The 14,113-nt window shown below is 57.2% G+C and overlaps 3 protein-coding genes across 3 annotated transcripts; 2 read left to right on the forward strand and 1 right to left on the reverse strand.

Annotated features, from left to right (window-relative positions):
- Positions 1–908: 908 nt before the first annotated feature.
- Positions 909–1,979, reverse strand: VOLCADRAFT_57696 (uncharacterized protein; the record flags this gene model as incomplete). The annotated part of the gene is made up of 3 exons (XM_002948037.1): positions 909–1,178; positions 1,532–1,615; positions 1,680–1,979. Coding segments are annotated over 3 exons (654 nt in total), but the record flags the coding sequence as incomplete, so codon positions are not given.
- A 2,518-nt stretch (positions 1,980–4,497) lies between these two features.
- VOLCADRAFT_43532 (uncharacterized protein) lies at positions 4,498–7,615 on the forward strand (the record flags this gene model as incomplete). Its single annotated transcript, XM_002947887.1, has 7 exons — positions 4,498–4,579; positions 4,656–4,714; positions 4,839–5,030; positions 5,572–5,627; positions 6,131–6,308; positions 6,905–7,046; positions 7,491–7,615. Coding segments are annotated over 7 exons (834 nt in total), but the record flags the coding sequence as incomplete, so codon positions are not given.
- Positions 7,616–12,015: 4,400 nt separating this feature from the next.
- On the forward strand, positions 12,016–13,902 carry VOLCADRAFT_46120 (uncharacterized protein; the record flags this gene model as incomplete). Its single annotated transcript, XM_002947888.1, has 5 exons — positions 12,016–12,097; positions 12,486–12,558; positions 13,032–13,136; positions 13,467–13,601; positions 13,842–13,902. Coding segments are annotated over 5 exons (456 nt in total), but the record flags the coding sequence as incomplete, so codon positions are not given.
- Positions 13,903–14,113: the final 211 nt, after the last annotated feature.

A 14,113-nucleotide genomic window follows, 5' to 3' on the forward strand; every position in this document is an offset into this window, starting at 1 on the left:
GAAGGAGGAGGAGGAGGAAAAGGTGAAGAGGTGAGGATGCAGAAATTTCAGGGAACCCTAATCAGGCTACACCCGTTTTTTTCACGTATATCGCCATTAACTTTTTCACTTTCGAGCCGTGTGATTGTTCGTGTATTAACGTAAAATTTTAAAGCCATATCTGTAAACTTAGCAAGGCTGCTTGCACGCACCCGTGTGATGGCCGTACTGAGCGCCTGCAGCGCCCCCCGCATGCGGTCCCGATCGCCACTCAGCTCTGAGCAGCCGCGCCACCAGACGTGTGGCAGCAGCTGCCGTAGGTCATCGGGCGAGGGGCCCTTACGCGTCAGGAAGCCCTCAAGCGTCAGCCACAGGTTAGGATGGCGCAGCCAGGCTGCGCGCAGTGGTGCACGCGATGCCACCGCCACCGCGAGCGTCAGGTACGGACACGATGCACTGTACGGGAACTGCTCCGGAACCAACGCCGCGGAAATGCAGCGTCGTGAGAGCGTCTCCAGCAAGCAATTGACCACCGCCGAGAGCATCTCGGGCTCCAGGCACAGCTCAAGCAGCCGTAAAAGCCCGGAGAGGAGACCCCCCGCTGGCGAGCTGGCGGCAGAGGCAGTGCCGGGAGACAGGCGCATCATCGATGGCATGAGGACCGACGCAATGATGTGGGAATCTAGGAGGTGGGGTGCCAACTCGTCCACCGCTATGCTGCCCATGAGCAGCCAAGACTCCCAAGTCACCGCAAAGCTCGGCCGGGACGTCACGTGGGCATCACTGCAGCCCCCGTGCGAGTCGATGGCGACAGCTGCCGCAGCAGCCGCGGCTGCCGCCACTGCTGCCTTGCTGCTTCCGCCCCCCGCCGCGTCTTGACCGTACTGCCGTGGCTGTACTGCAGTAACGAGGCGTTCCAGACAGGTGACCAGGTACGACGTGGATGCCAAGACGCCGGCATTTGGCGGTGCTTGCATGGGCTGATAGCCCGGAGCTGGGTACTGCAGCGGCTGCGCGCCAAAGTTGAGCTCGCAGCGCTCGGCGTAGGAAAGGCTGACGGCGGGAAAGTATGCCAGGTTGGGCTGCATGGTGCGGATTCCAGTGAAGGCTACACCAAGGCTGCGGCCGTTGCGGTAAAAGGTGGCCTCGCCACGGTCCAGATCCAGACAGCAGCCAATCACATCGCCAGCGGCCCAGGCCTGAGACGAACGAGAGACGCCGGTGGGAGGGCGGTGCGGGTCTGATGGTTGGCTTTCAAAGTAACAAGCAACAAGGCGTGCCTAACTCAAAAGTTCCGTAAGTGCCGTACAAGTCGTAACATGACTTGAATGAGACGTCTGCTGTGGTGCATCGGCGCGGTGGACGGACGCCGTTGTGGATGCGTGCGTCCCTATCTGTGCTCGCCCAGGGCTGTATCAGGCTAACAAGCATCGGCAACCGTATTCCCCCTTGATGTGTCAGGTTTGGCGCCACGGCCCACACCCCCGGGTGTCCGTTGACTTTTCCCGGCACTGGCCCTGCCCTGCAAGGTCTGGCCAGTGCCGGAACCCACCTCGCCGTACTGGGTGCAACTGACGTGCCATTTCCGGACGCGTTTACCGTCAAAGGCATAAGAGTCGGGTGCGTCGCCGACGCCCTGCAACAGGCAGGCTGGGTGAGTTGGAGGGCGACGTCGTGGTTTCGACCACCAGCAAGCGTACCTCTTCCGATGTGAATGGACATTGAAGTGTCGCCCAGCCTATTTGCATAATTCCGGCTGAGCATATGGTTGTCTCATACTGCCATTTCCCCGAGAAGACGCACGCATTTGCTCGGCAAGAAGAGAAGGTTGCTGTGGATATAAGCATGCCACTTGAGCTGGTCTCCAGCTGACCCACAATATAATCAACTTCAACCGTTGCTGGTCCCAGGCGCCCTGGCCTGCTGTCCACAGCAGAGCTAGGTCCAGTGCTTTCGTGCCGAGCCCGTTCTGAGACAAGCTCGCTCAACGAAGAATACATCCCCTCCCCTTGCGTAAGAGGGCTTTGCACGTTGAAAACATATGCCGCTGCCGCGGCCTCGTCATCGTTAGTAGATGTCTCGCCTGCCAGGCCTTCAGTGTTGCCTCCTGAAAGAAGTAATGCAAGTCCGCTTGGTGGACAGGAGCCAGATCCATCCTCCTTCTCCTTAAGCCCCATTACGGCTGCGCCTTAGCTAAGATGGGAACAATCTCGGGAACCAGACTAATTAAGTGGTCGTGCTAAGTTAATGCTTAATTGCATGAAATGTTGATTTTGATGAAGTGCATACAGGAACGCGGAAACGATTATGCAAGCTGACACGGTACGCGTCAATGAGGAAGGTGAACAGACGTCGTATTTTCGCACAGACATACGCGTTTTTGAACGAATGCTTGCCTTCTCGGCTAACCTAAAATGGGATGTAAGCTCCACTTCACAGTTTGCTAGACTGTAATGTGTAAATTGAAAGGAGGATTTTCGAAGCCCATGCAACTCGGCTTGCGCGCGTAATTTTGCATGAGGGTTGTGCAGCCTGGCGGAATCCTGTCACCGTTGTCCGTTACTTTTTATAGTGTCTGTCCTGAAGGACACCCGACATCCCAGCGCCATGCTCAGCCAGGGCTGATTGGGATAAAACGCCGGGTAGGAAGGGGTAGAATTACAGGGTTTTGGAATGTCAGTGTTCCTTGCTTCATGCCGATCCTTGGCCTTTCCTCTCACAGTGCTACTGTGAAGTCAGACAATGTATTCCCCACCTCCAGGGGATGAACCGTCAGTCGCATTACGAGCAGTTAGGAGTTACCTATGTGATAAATTTCTATTAACTGCCGTTGTGTCGGATGAGTTTGGCAAGGATGACTGCCTCTTGCAGCCTGATGGCCTGATGGGTCGGGCCACCTCGGGGTCCCGGCACAGGCATGTGTGTGTGTACACCAGTTTGCGCCGCTTTCCTTGCCGCTTAGGCTGTTGCCGGCAGTGCCTCTGTCCGTTATGCCAATATGAAGTTGTGAGTGTTACATGGCCGTGGGTGCGTTCCCCGTACCTGCAAATCGCCCTAATACGAGCCGAGGGCTCAAGGGCTGCCAGATCGCCTGTAAGCACCACCCTCCGTCGCATTTCAGACAAAGCAAGTTATGAAGGATACTAACGACCAAACGGAACGATAGAGTTGCGGTGTCCATATACGTTCCAGCATCCTTCCCAGGCGTTCAGGTTCCCACTTCATAGCGTGCTTCAAATGCTTGAAGCATGGGAAATCCATATCAGATCTGATTTTGTCATACACCGGGCAGTCCAGCAAAATGTGCTTCTCATCCTCGATATGGCTATCAGTGCCGCAACAGGGGCATACTCGCTCCTCCCTAGGTACGTAACGCCGTCCCTTACGCGCGCTGGTAGCCGCCAATGCCAATATGGCCGCTTGAAGGGGCAGGTTGTACGGTGGATTGCAAGCTGGAATAACTGTACTCCTGGAAATGTAACGTCTGGGTTCTCTAAGGGGGGCTAGGTTTTACAGAGGTTATGGTAACGTGCCCGTGCTTCAAAATGTGAATACTTTCCAGCCCTGCTTGGCGCAGGGCTGGAGCAGTTACGTGCGTCAGACCGTTCGGCAAAACGCACGGTATAAAGACGCGGCAACGATTGCATGGTGTCATTTCACCTCCCAAGTGAAGACCACAATTATCCTCACGATGCATAATGGAAACCACCTCCAAAGGCACTGACCAGCCCTGGTGTGCTGACTCACGGTTACGGGTCCAAGGCAACTTGTCGCGCGGAGACATGCTAATCCTTCGCACATGGAAATGGGCGACAACCTGAGAACCTACCTACATGGCAGCTTAAGTGCTTCGTAGCGCAACGCAGGTAAGAACCAGGGTAAGGACCTTCTTTGTGGTGCCGCAAACTAACGATAATTAATAAGGCGGGATCATTACACTACGATGTCCTCCATAACATAGGTAGGTGCAAATCCGAGTAAAAGAACTGCTCGTTTCTTCCGTATGCACCCCTTCTCGTACCGTACCGCTTTGCAGTCACACTAGGCAACAGGAAACTGTCTTTTGCCCTTAGCTGACTAAATTGATTGCATCAAGCTTCAACATGCAATACTTGGACCGGAACCCGCTTGAGCAGTCTTGAGGGTCATTTTTGGACAAACCTTCATTTGGCATCCCCTTCTGGCGCTGCGCCAGCTGCAATGTGGAGGTCATATTCAGCGGCGCAGCCTGGAACCTCACCTAGCGCATTTCCCGGCACGGCGGCCCTACTTGGGCCCGGTTCTCGAGCCAGTTTCGAGCTATGCGAGGACGACAGCAGGACATCTGCAAACGGGACAAACGGTTTTTCGCGACGCAGCTCTGCACAGTCGACTTTCGGACAAAGCGACCCAGTTGACACTGCGGAGGCAGCTCAAGCTTATTTAGCGTGGCAGGCGAGCCTCTTAGCCGCATTTATGAGCAATGCAAATTATGCAACCCTGGAGAGATAAGGAATGTGCTCCCTTTCACAGGAGAACCACCCCTGCGTACTGACGCATTTCGAGTCGTTTAAAGCTGCCGTTGAAGGCAAACGCCTCGCCGTGTTCCTAGATTATGATGGTATGTTTACGTTTGTGCACAAAGACCTTTACATGTTGGAATCTGCCTGGAATAACAACGCCTGAATGCCCTACAGGCACGCTTACACCGATTGTGTCCAACCCGGATGATGCTATAATGTCCCAAGAGGCAAGTGTGCGTTCGCGGCCACGAAACGGTACCGCAGCTATCGCTCCTGGCCCTGAGTCATGCCCTGTTTGCGCCTTGAGTCTCTTGTAACCGGGTACGGTGCGTCCCTACTCCGCGGCGGCCGTTGCAGATGCGCAATGTGGTGCAGGCAGTCGCCAGGGCGTTCCCCACTGCCATAATTAGCGGCCGAGGGCGGGAAAAGGTGGAGGCATTCGTACAGCTAAAGGAGCTGTTTTATGCCGGGAGCCATGGCATGGACATCGCGGGTCCTCGGGTAAGCAGTGAGCCCCGCCAGCTCGGACCAAACAACCAATTTTGCAATGTGGACGAGCTGGCCTGGGGAAACGGGTTTAGGGCAGGAAAAACGGGTAGAAGCGATGGGCGGAAGCATGTCGGTGATTAATTGGCGGTGGCAAAATAGGCTACGTTGCCGTTGCCGTTGCTCGGGGTGAAGGCACTTTGCCAGAGACCTTTGGAGCTGCTTGCTGCACGTTCTGTATATAAGCACTATTAGCACCTGGATGGCATTTTACCGTTCGGGAGGCCACCCTATTGGAGTATCTAATAGTCGTTGAGGTCACTGGCGTTACGGGGAATATGCAAACCTACGTCTGCAGCAACTTGCCCAAGGGCCTCAGTCCCCGTCTCTCATGGTCTCACATGGTCCTACCAAGGTAAAACAATCCCGCACATGTTTTATTGTATGTGATTTCCCACATGTCACCACCAAGTGTCACCATTCCACCACGCAATGTTGCGCAACGCAGGTGACCAACGGCAGTGATAGCAACGGCGGTGGTGGTGGTGGTGGTGGTGGTGGGTGTAACGGTCGGACCAGCGGGGAATTTCCATCCGCCTTCCAGCCGGCAGCGCATTTCCGGCCCCTCATAGACGACATTTTTGAACAATTACAGCGACGGTGGGTGCAACGGAGGGGTGTATGGTGCCCCTGCATTGTGCGGTGCGGTGTGGTGGGTGGATGGGCGGGCGGGCGACCCGACGGGGGTGCCCGCATGGGGCAGTCCTCCCCTGAAATGCGACGGCGCTCTGCCAGGTCCGTTTCTTGGAGGCCGGTGGCATGGCCTGTTTAGGCTAGGGGGTTCCTGGACGTTATGCAGCCTATCCCGGGGGGGAAGAAGGCGCACGTAATGACATGCAAACGGGACAAACGATCAACACGGGGGTCAAGAGGGGCAGCAGCAGCCACTCCACCACTGGGTGCGGGCGGACACGCCGTGCCTGCTCCTCACAATACGGTAACCCACAGGCCCCCACAACTTCAGTGCCGAGATAGCCTTGGCCAGCCGCTCCCCTCTCCTTCCCCTCCCCCGCCGCTCGCTCGCGGTTCGACTTTTCCCCCGCCAGTCTCCACCCTCTCCCGAAGTTCTAGAAACGCCATTGCCCGCCTGGCTGCGCCCGCAGGCTCAAGGACGTGCCGGGTTCGAGTGTGGAGCACAACATCTTCTGCGTGAGTGCGCACTTCCGTAACTGCCCGGGGGAGGCCTGGCAGGACGTCATCTCCACCGTGGAGGATGTGGTATCGCAGCACGAGGACCTTCGGATGACGCGGGGACGCAAGGTGGTGGAAATAAGGCCCAAGGTGGGGGAGGAAAGCAGAGCTGCCGGGATGTGGGGTTTCGGAGCACCGGGGGGAAGGAAAGCAGAGTGCGCTGTGTACTTGAAACGAGTATTTGTGTATGATAGTGACGACAATGAGCGCACCACCAATTTACCACAGTGCCAGGCAGCCAAATCAATAGCAGGAGGCGGCGGTGCGGGTTTGGCGAGTGGAGAGGGTGGGGGCCGCCTCGGGACAGAGGAGGTTGGGGCGGACCTGGCCAGGGGATGATGGGAGGGGCTGGGTGAGGGCTATCATTGGACGGTGAAGTGGTGAGGGTAGGTGTGCTGGTCTGCGGCCTCGGGATGAGCCGCCGGCCCTGGTTTGACGAAGAGTGGGCTGTGGGGTGGCCTGGGTTGAGTGGCGGCTGGGAGGGAGGGCCGGTCGCTGCGTAGGTTAGTGAATTCACGATCTGGGTCGGTCTGTCGTGTGGTGGCCGCCTGGTGCTGGTCACCTTTGGTGCGTGCTGCTCCGCATGGCGGTGGTTCCTTACCACATACGTGTTCCCCACCGCCCTCGCTGCCGCGCCTCCCCCGGTCCGCCCTTCCCGCCTCCATCCCTCCCCCGGCCATCTCCAGGTTGACTGGCACAAGGGCACGGCGCTGAGCCACCTTGTGGAGGCTCTGGGGCTCAGTCAGCAGCCCGATGTGGTGGCCATATACGTGGGGGATGACCACACGGACGAGGACGCGTTCAGGACGTTGGAGGAGACGCGGCAAGGTGGGAGGTAGTGGGGATGGGGTGGTAGCGGGTTGGGGGTGGGGTTGAACAGGTGGCCAACGTCCTGGAGCTGGTCTGACGGGAAATGCGGCGAGGCTTTGGCTTTTGGGATAGGCGTGGCTGTTTTTTTGGGGGGGGGTAGCAATGGCGGCTTCCCTAATGCCGGTCTCTCTCCCCGGCCTGCCGGGGGGGATGCTGGCTGGTGGGACCACCGCACATCCGGTGGCTGTCTCCCCCCGGGCTTTCCAACCCTTCGTGCTGTGTTTGTCCCCAGATTGCGGCCGGACGGCAGTGCCCTACCTGGCGAGTGCCCTAGCTTCCGCAATTTGCGGCCGGACTTCCCTTTTCCCGCAATGTAGCTCTTGAGGACTTTCTGTTGTTGCTGCTGCCCCACCTGACTCCATCCAGCGTTTTTCTTTTCCCTCCCCACAAACTTCCCTGCAGGGTTCGGCATCTTGGTAAGCACGCGGCCCAAGCCCACTCGGGCTAGGTTCACTGTTCGCGACCCGTCCTGCGTCCAGACCTTCCTGTCCGGCATCGTGGAGTGGGCCAAGTCGGGCAGCAACGGCTGGCATGCCAACCCCTGCTGCAACGGCTGGAGCATGGCGCTCTCAGCCGCCGGAGCGGCAGGGGCGTCGGGTGGGGATGCCGGGTCGGGGAGGGGGAAAGGTCGGGGTACAGGAAATGAACCATCGTGAGTGAGGCCCGTCCTGTCTTCTCTGGGAACATCAGCCCTGCTCCTCCGCGTCCGGTGGGCTGCGGTGGTGATCCCCTTCCTTTCCTCTTGCCTTCTTTTCCATCTGCCCGCCGTCAGCGTCTCTCGTTGCGCCATCGCCTGATGCTCGTCTGTCTGTCTGTCTGTCCCTATGTTGGATGGGTCTGACTGGAAGGCGCCCACTTGGGAGTGCGGCGCATGCGGGGAGCATGGGCTTGTTATGGCTCGCTCTTTTGGGGGAGAAGGGGAGGCAAGGGGCTGTTTGGGGGGATGTCTTCACACAGACTGCCAGCCAGCCGGTCCGGCTGCATACCGGGTGTACCGAGCTGTTGTGGTGGAAGTGGTGGTGGGCTGCGGGGCAACCGCCCCACGATGGCAGGCGGTGGTCCGGGGCCATCAGGATATGCACCGGAAGAGCATGTGGCGGTTTGATAGCCGCATGTGGCCGGGACAGGGAATAAGAGCGGCATCTTGTCCCTGATGCGGGGGAAGAAGTGGAGGAGAGGGAAAGAGAGAGAGCGGAGCTGTTTCTTGACAGGAGGATGCCTTATTGTGCTGGGGATGAGGGGGAACGGGACGGGTGTGGTGGCGAGAGAGGCGGTCGCGACGGGGTTTGGGTGGGCAGCAGCGCCTCTCTGCCTTCCCGTGGTGCCTTCCCAGGGCCTTGCTGGCGCAGATCAAATTGTTCGGCCGCGCGGAAATATGTGGTCAGGGAGGCAGGGCCCCTTAAATCAGAGGCGGTGGGATATCGGGGTGGGAGTGGGCGGGGTTCGGATGGCGGCAGTAGCGGCGGTGTCGCCGCTGCTGGCCCACCGCGCTTTGCTGCAGCCCACGGAGTGCAGTGCCGGCCGATGGTGCTGCTATGTAATATTACAACAGAGCTGCTGACAGCGGTTGGCCGTATGTGGCTGCTGCTGCTGCTGCTGCTGCTGCTTGTGTGTGCGTGTATGCGCGTGCGTGTGCTTGTGAGGTTAGCACTCATGGTGGCTGTTCCTTGGCTCGATTCGTTGGTCAACTTTGGTTGCGTTTGGAAGTTGTGTGCGATGCTCGCGGAGTCCCCCAAAATGCGGTATTGCTGCTCCACACCTGTCCACGACTCAGTATGACGGTTCGGGTGCCTGATCAGATGGTGGTGGTGGTGATGTTGCAGATGGGCCCGGTGGTGGGCACGTGGTGTGGCCCCAGCCTCGTAACATCACCTCGTCCGCCTGGGATATACCGTGGGGTACAATGGGGCTGCTGCGTGGATAAGAGAGTCGACGAGTCATCTCCATCCACAGGCCGTCGTTTTGATATTTTTTGGTGAGGCGACTTTAAATCCCCTTGGGGGGGTTTGAGTGCCTTCCTGGGGTCGGTCTCCGGGCCCCTGCCGGTCTGGATGGATTGCCTGCCGCCTCCCTTCAACTGGGGTGCTGCGTGTGCATCGTTTGGGTGCACAACATGCTCGACAGCACGGGCGTTAAGCAGAACATTAAAGGGTTAGTTTACCACACAATTATATGTATATTTGTGTGACACTGTCTGCGACTTATGTTGCCACTCGGGGTTTAAAGCCCCGGCACACTTGCCAAGCAGAGCAGGATAGCTATCTTCATCAGATTTTACACCTAAGGTGGCGTTGCAACAGTGGTGGCGGTCGCGTCGGTCATTTTGCCAAGTGCTTCCTCCCTGGGCCCCTCCTCTCCTCTACTCTTTTATGCATTCACGCGCGTCTGCATCATCAGACGGATTCAGTGCTGTGTAGTTTGCCGTTTCGGCCGACTTGGGTGTTGCTTGCTTGTTTAACGGGAATGGGAGAGCTTGGGGTTAGAGGAGATGGTTCGGAATCTCCTGTGAGCCACCAGGCGCCATCGGCCTGGGAATCTTGGAAGGATTAACATGTTGGTCAAGGTAGTCGGCATGTCAGTTCCTGCTGTGTAGCTGCTGAAATTTTGCAAAAATCTCCCGATAACAACCACGTATATAAAGAGATTTGACAATTGCAGAGATGAAATGCAAATGGCCCCTATGGCTCTTCTGCGATCCATTTTGCCAGGATGAGGTAATGCAGACGCTGCTGTCGCTGCATTTCGATAGCTGCATGCGGGCGGTGTACGGACTGGGCTCAAGAAACACGCACACGTGATGTGAACTCCAAATAAAAGGTGCAGAGTGGGAGGTACATACGGGTGGGAAGATTGGCGTTGCAAGAATTCCTGTTCCCCCGCCCCCTAACTCGTGGTCAATGGGTCAGGAACCTGTGGATATAGTTGGATACATTGGGGGCCCCCCTTTCATGGCCCCACACAACAACAACAATCCCGCTGTTACTTCAGAAAGATTTAAATTAACAAAGAAAAGGAATGGATTTTGTGGGCAGTAGCTGTCCCCGAAGTGCGGAAGGTTTCTGGGCCCTTTGAAAGGGGGGCAGAGGCGGGAAGAGTGCTTTGCAAAGTATGCGTTTACATGTGTTTACGTGGAGACCACATTCACCGCTCCGATCCGAAGGGAATACGTGATAGGAATTTTTAGATTTTGTGGCGTCGCAGGAAAAAAGTTTGCCGCTGTATGTGTATGGGCGTTACCCATCTAAAAACTAGCCAGAAGCGCGCGACAGTCGTTGTCGCAAATGTACGGCTAGAGGATATGCCTAAACCCAAGGCGTCCTGGCCGTGCATTCGTATGTACAGTCAAAACAGCCAGCATTGCTTGCGTAATCAATTCTGAGTTTTGGGCCCGTTTAGCTGATATTGCAGCCCGGAACCGCCCGCTGGGAGCAGGTGCCAGTTAGCTGGGCCAGCTAACCACCCTTTCCTCGATCAAGAGAAGCTCGTGTGCCGGTTACCGGTTATTGATGAGAATTCCTGAGCCCTCACCTCTGAGTCTATTCTATTAAGTCTGACCGTACCAAGTGAGGTTTTGTGTCCAGTGAAGTTAGTACGGCCTGGCCGAGTTCTTTTTGAATAAGGCCCACAGTTGTTCGACACGTAAACACAGACGATGCTCGTGAGACGACCAAGCTGCTCAGTAAGACTAAAGGCGGGGCGATAAAGAAGCTTGATTTCGCTTGCAGTTGAGCACGACCCGCAACTCAGGCCTACCTTTCCCACCAGCTACACATCGCCCAATTAATGACGTCGATAATACCCTCGCCACTTTGCGTCTGTTCACCATGTTTCTTATGTAGAGCCTTAAATGCAGGGTTCACAGCGGACGTTACTTCGCTGGGGGAGTTGACGTGCCGAGGGTAATTATTTCAGAAGCCCGCCTCACCCCGCCTCTTGGTGCCTTTTTCCCTGCTGTTGGCATCGTTGTTTGGAGCACAGTTTTGCAAGTCTGAACATACAAGAAGTTTCCCGGTAGGGTGAAGCGGGCTGTTGCTCAAAAGTGGCTAGTTTGATACTTTCGCCCTTTTCTTGTGAGGAGTTGAAATCTGATATGCGAACTGCAATCCAATTCCTACGTCATCTCATTTTTGGCCATGAAAAAGATTGCCATTTTTATATAGTTGGGACGCAGCATAGTCAGGGCACAGCATGCATTGCACATCGGGCACATAATCACTGTTATAATGTGCTGCTTGTATTGCTTTTGTTTCCCTGCAATATTTTAAGGGCTGTAATAGCCCTTTCGCAGAGCCTGCTCGTAGGCGCTTAGCTGTGAAGTTCAATTTCCAGGAGCGCCACCATTCCCCGCTGGCTTTCCGCTGTTTAACATTTTGTCCTAGGATCCGGACTTATCAGGTTGCGTCGACCGCAAAGGCGATCCGCTGTGGTGTATGGCCAACAGCCATGGCCCCACGAGCTGCAAGCAAACGTGCGTCAGACAAAGTCAGTGGCTCGCAAGTTCCTGTCAGTTTTGCTGAACCTAACCTGTACAAGTCTATATGGCAACGCTCAATTTCAACAACCATGCGGACAGGGCCACGATGAACCAGTCGACATGGCTGGTGGCTCGCCGGCAGGGAAGCCAGCCAAGCGACCGCGCAAGCAAGTCACTGTTACGGAGGCCAAGGGGCTGGAGGCAGGGGACCCGAAACGTGCGAAGGGGAAACCGAAAGCCACAGCAGGGAATGCCGAACCCGACAGCGAAGCCGGATCAGAACCGGAGTTCGAGGTCGCTCAAGTTGGTGCCGGTAATAAAGCCGCGAAGGCCAGGTCTGCCCGCGGGGCCGTAGCCGTTGGGCCTAAGGAGGCCAGGGCAAAGCGTAAGGTCCCACAGGAGCCTCAGGGGACGGCTGGCAGCACGAGCCCGCACGAGCCTCAGGGCCCGCGGTACTTCCTGATGAAAAGCGAGCCGGAAGAGTTTTCTCTGGACGACCTGGCAGCTAAGCCCAATCAAACATCCCATTGGGAAGGTACGAATGTAGCAGGATTATGCGTGTGCGTATGGGATTGGGTAAGGCGAGAGGAGCGCGGGAAACGGGCCGTTACCCTCTGCAGGCCTCCACGGTTACTGCCGGTTCGGAGCTGGAAGACGAAAAACGGAAGACTGTCACGAAGCCAATAACAAGCTGGCTATGCTGCAGAAGAGGGGATGAGAGAGAGAGAGAGAGAGAGAGAGAGAGAGAGAGAGAGAGAGAGAGAGAGAGCGGAGGGAAAGGAACCAGCACAGCAAAAGCAATGTGCTAGGCTCGGCAGGCCGGAAACGTGTCTTCCTTTATACACCTTTTAGGATCACTTCACCTCCATGCCACTTAAGTTCCCCCCTCCTCCCTTCTCCTACGGGTCTCTCCCCCCCCCTAGGTGTTCGTAACGCCCAGGCGCGCAACATCATGCGGTCCATGCGGCTGGGGGACGAGGCGTTCTTCTACCACAGGTGCGCTGGTGGCGCCCGTGTATATGCATGTACATGTACATGTTGGTTCTTCAGTCTGAGCAGCGATGCGGGAGCAGGCCGAAATGGGGGTGCACGAATAACTGTACCGATTATGTATCTCTGTAAGTGCGTCACTTGCGTGTTGAAACGGCCGCGCATGTGCCTGTGTGCCTTCCTGTATCCTGTGTCCTTACTCCTGGCTTCAAGGCTTCCCAAGTGCAAGGTGCATCACCGCTATCATGGCTGGCATTGCTGAGGTGGTTCCATTAGGTGGGCGTTACAGGGATTTATTAACGTTGGAGCTCGAAAGGAAACACAGCTGTTGTGGATAAGGTTCGTGGGGCTTCCAGAACTGACTGCGGACCGTGGCCACTCCTCAGCCCTCCACCTCCCTCCCTCCCTGCGGCCCTCATTCCCCATCCCGGTGGTCCCACTCGGGTGTCCTCCTCCTCCGCCGCCGCCTTCTCTTAAAGCTCCTGCAAAGTGCCCGCTGTGGTGGGTGTGGTGCGGGTGGTGCGGGAAGCCTACCCCGACCACTTCGCATTTGACAAGGGCAGCAAGTACTACGACCCCAGCAGGTAAAGTGTGGAACGGGGTGGTAGGGGGTGGGATGTGAGTGGCCGCGAATTAAACGTTGGGAAGGGCCAGCTGAGAGGTGGCGCGTTGTGTGATGATTAGCTGTCACATTAGCCGCATGGGACGAACGAGCTGGGGCAGCTGCGGGGCTGGGGAGACCTTCTTCCACGCCTACCCTCGGGTTGCGAATCCCATGCCCCGTGTGTGCACGCTGTTCCTAGCCCCTCCTCTCATCCTTGTCCCCTCGCAACGCTGGTTCCCCTGGTGGTGGCCACCCCTGACGCTGCCCTATATACCCCCCTCCACAAACACACACACCCTCTGCTGTGCAGCACCCCCGACGGCCCCAAGTGGTGGATGGTGGACGTGAAGCTGGTGCGGAGGATGAGCCGACCTGTGACACTGGCGGAGCTGAGACAGGAGGGAACGAAGGGGCCGCCCATACGGGACATGGTGCTCATCAACAAGTGAGGGGAAAGAGGGGCCAGAGAGGGGCGGTATTGCGCCGCAAGGGTCCGCGGAAAGGGACGCCGGGGGTCGCCTGGGGCCGTAGGGGCCGGCAGGTGAGAACATCAGGTCGATCTGTGGGTTGCCCTGAGTTGTGTAGGATTGGTCGATGCGGTGCGGGACCCCTTTCTCTCCCTCTGAGCCCTACTGAGCTCCACTCAGGGAATCAGACCCTCCTCCCTCCTCCCTTTGTGCCGCAGGTCCCGGCTGAGTGTGCAACCGGTCACATCGGAGCAGTGGCAGCGGATACTGGAACTGGAAGGGCAGGGAGAGGGGCAGGGGCAAGACGAGGAGGAGGAGGAGAAAGGGGGGACGGGAAAAGGGAAGAAAAAGCAGGAGGGGGCAGTAAGGAAAGAGAAACGGCGGTAAGGGGCGCGGTAGGAATGGTATGGCGGATGAAGTTCCCGCCCAGCAGGTGACTCTAGCAGGAGGCGAGGGAGTGATAGCAACTTAGGCCTGGAGCTGGTCGGGT

Source organism: Volvox carteri (assembly GCF_000143455.1).
Source record: "Volvox carteri f. nagariensis unplaced genomic scaffold VOLCAscaffold_8, whole genome shotgun sequence".
In the NCBI taxonomy this organism is placed as follows: Eukaryota; Viridiplantae; Chlorophyta; class Chlorophyceae; order Chlamydomonadales; family Volvocaceae; genus Volvox; species Volvox carteri.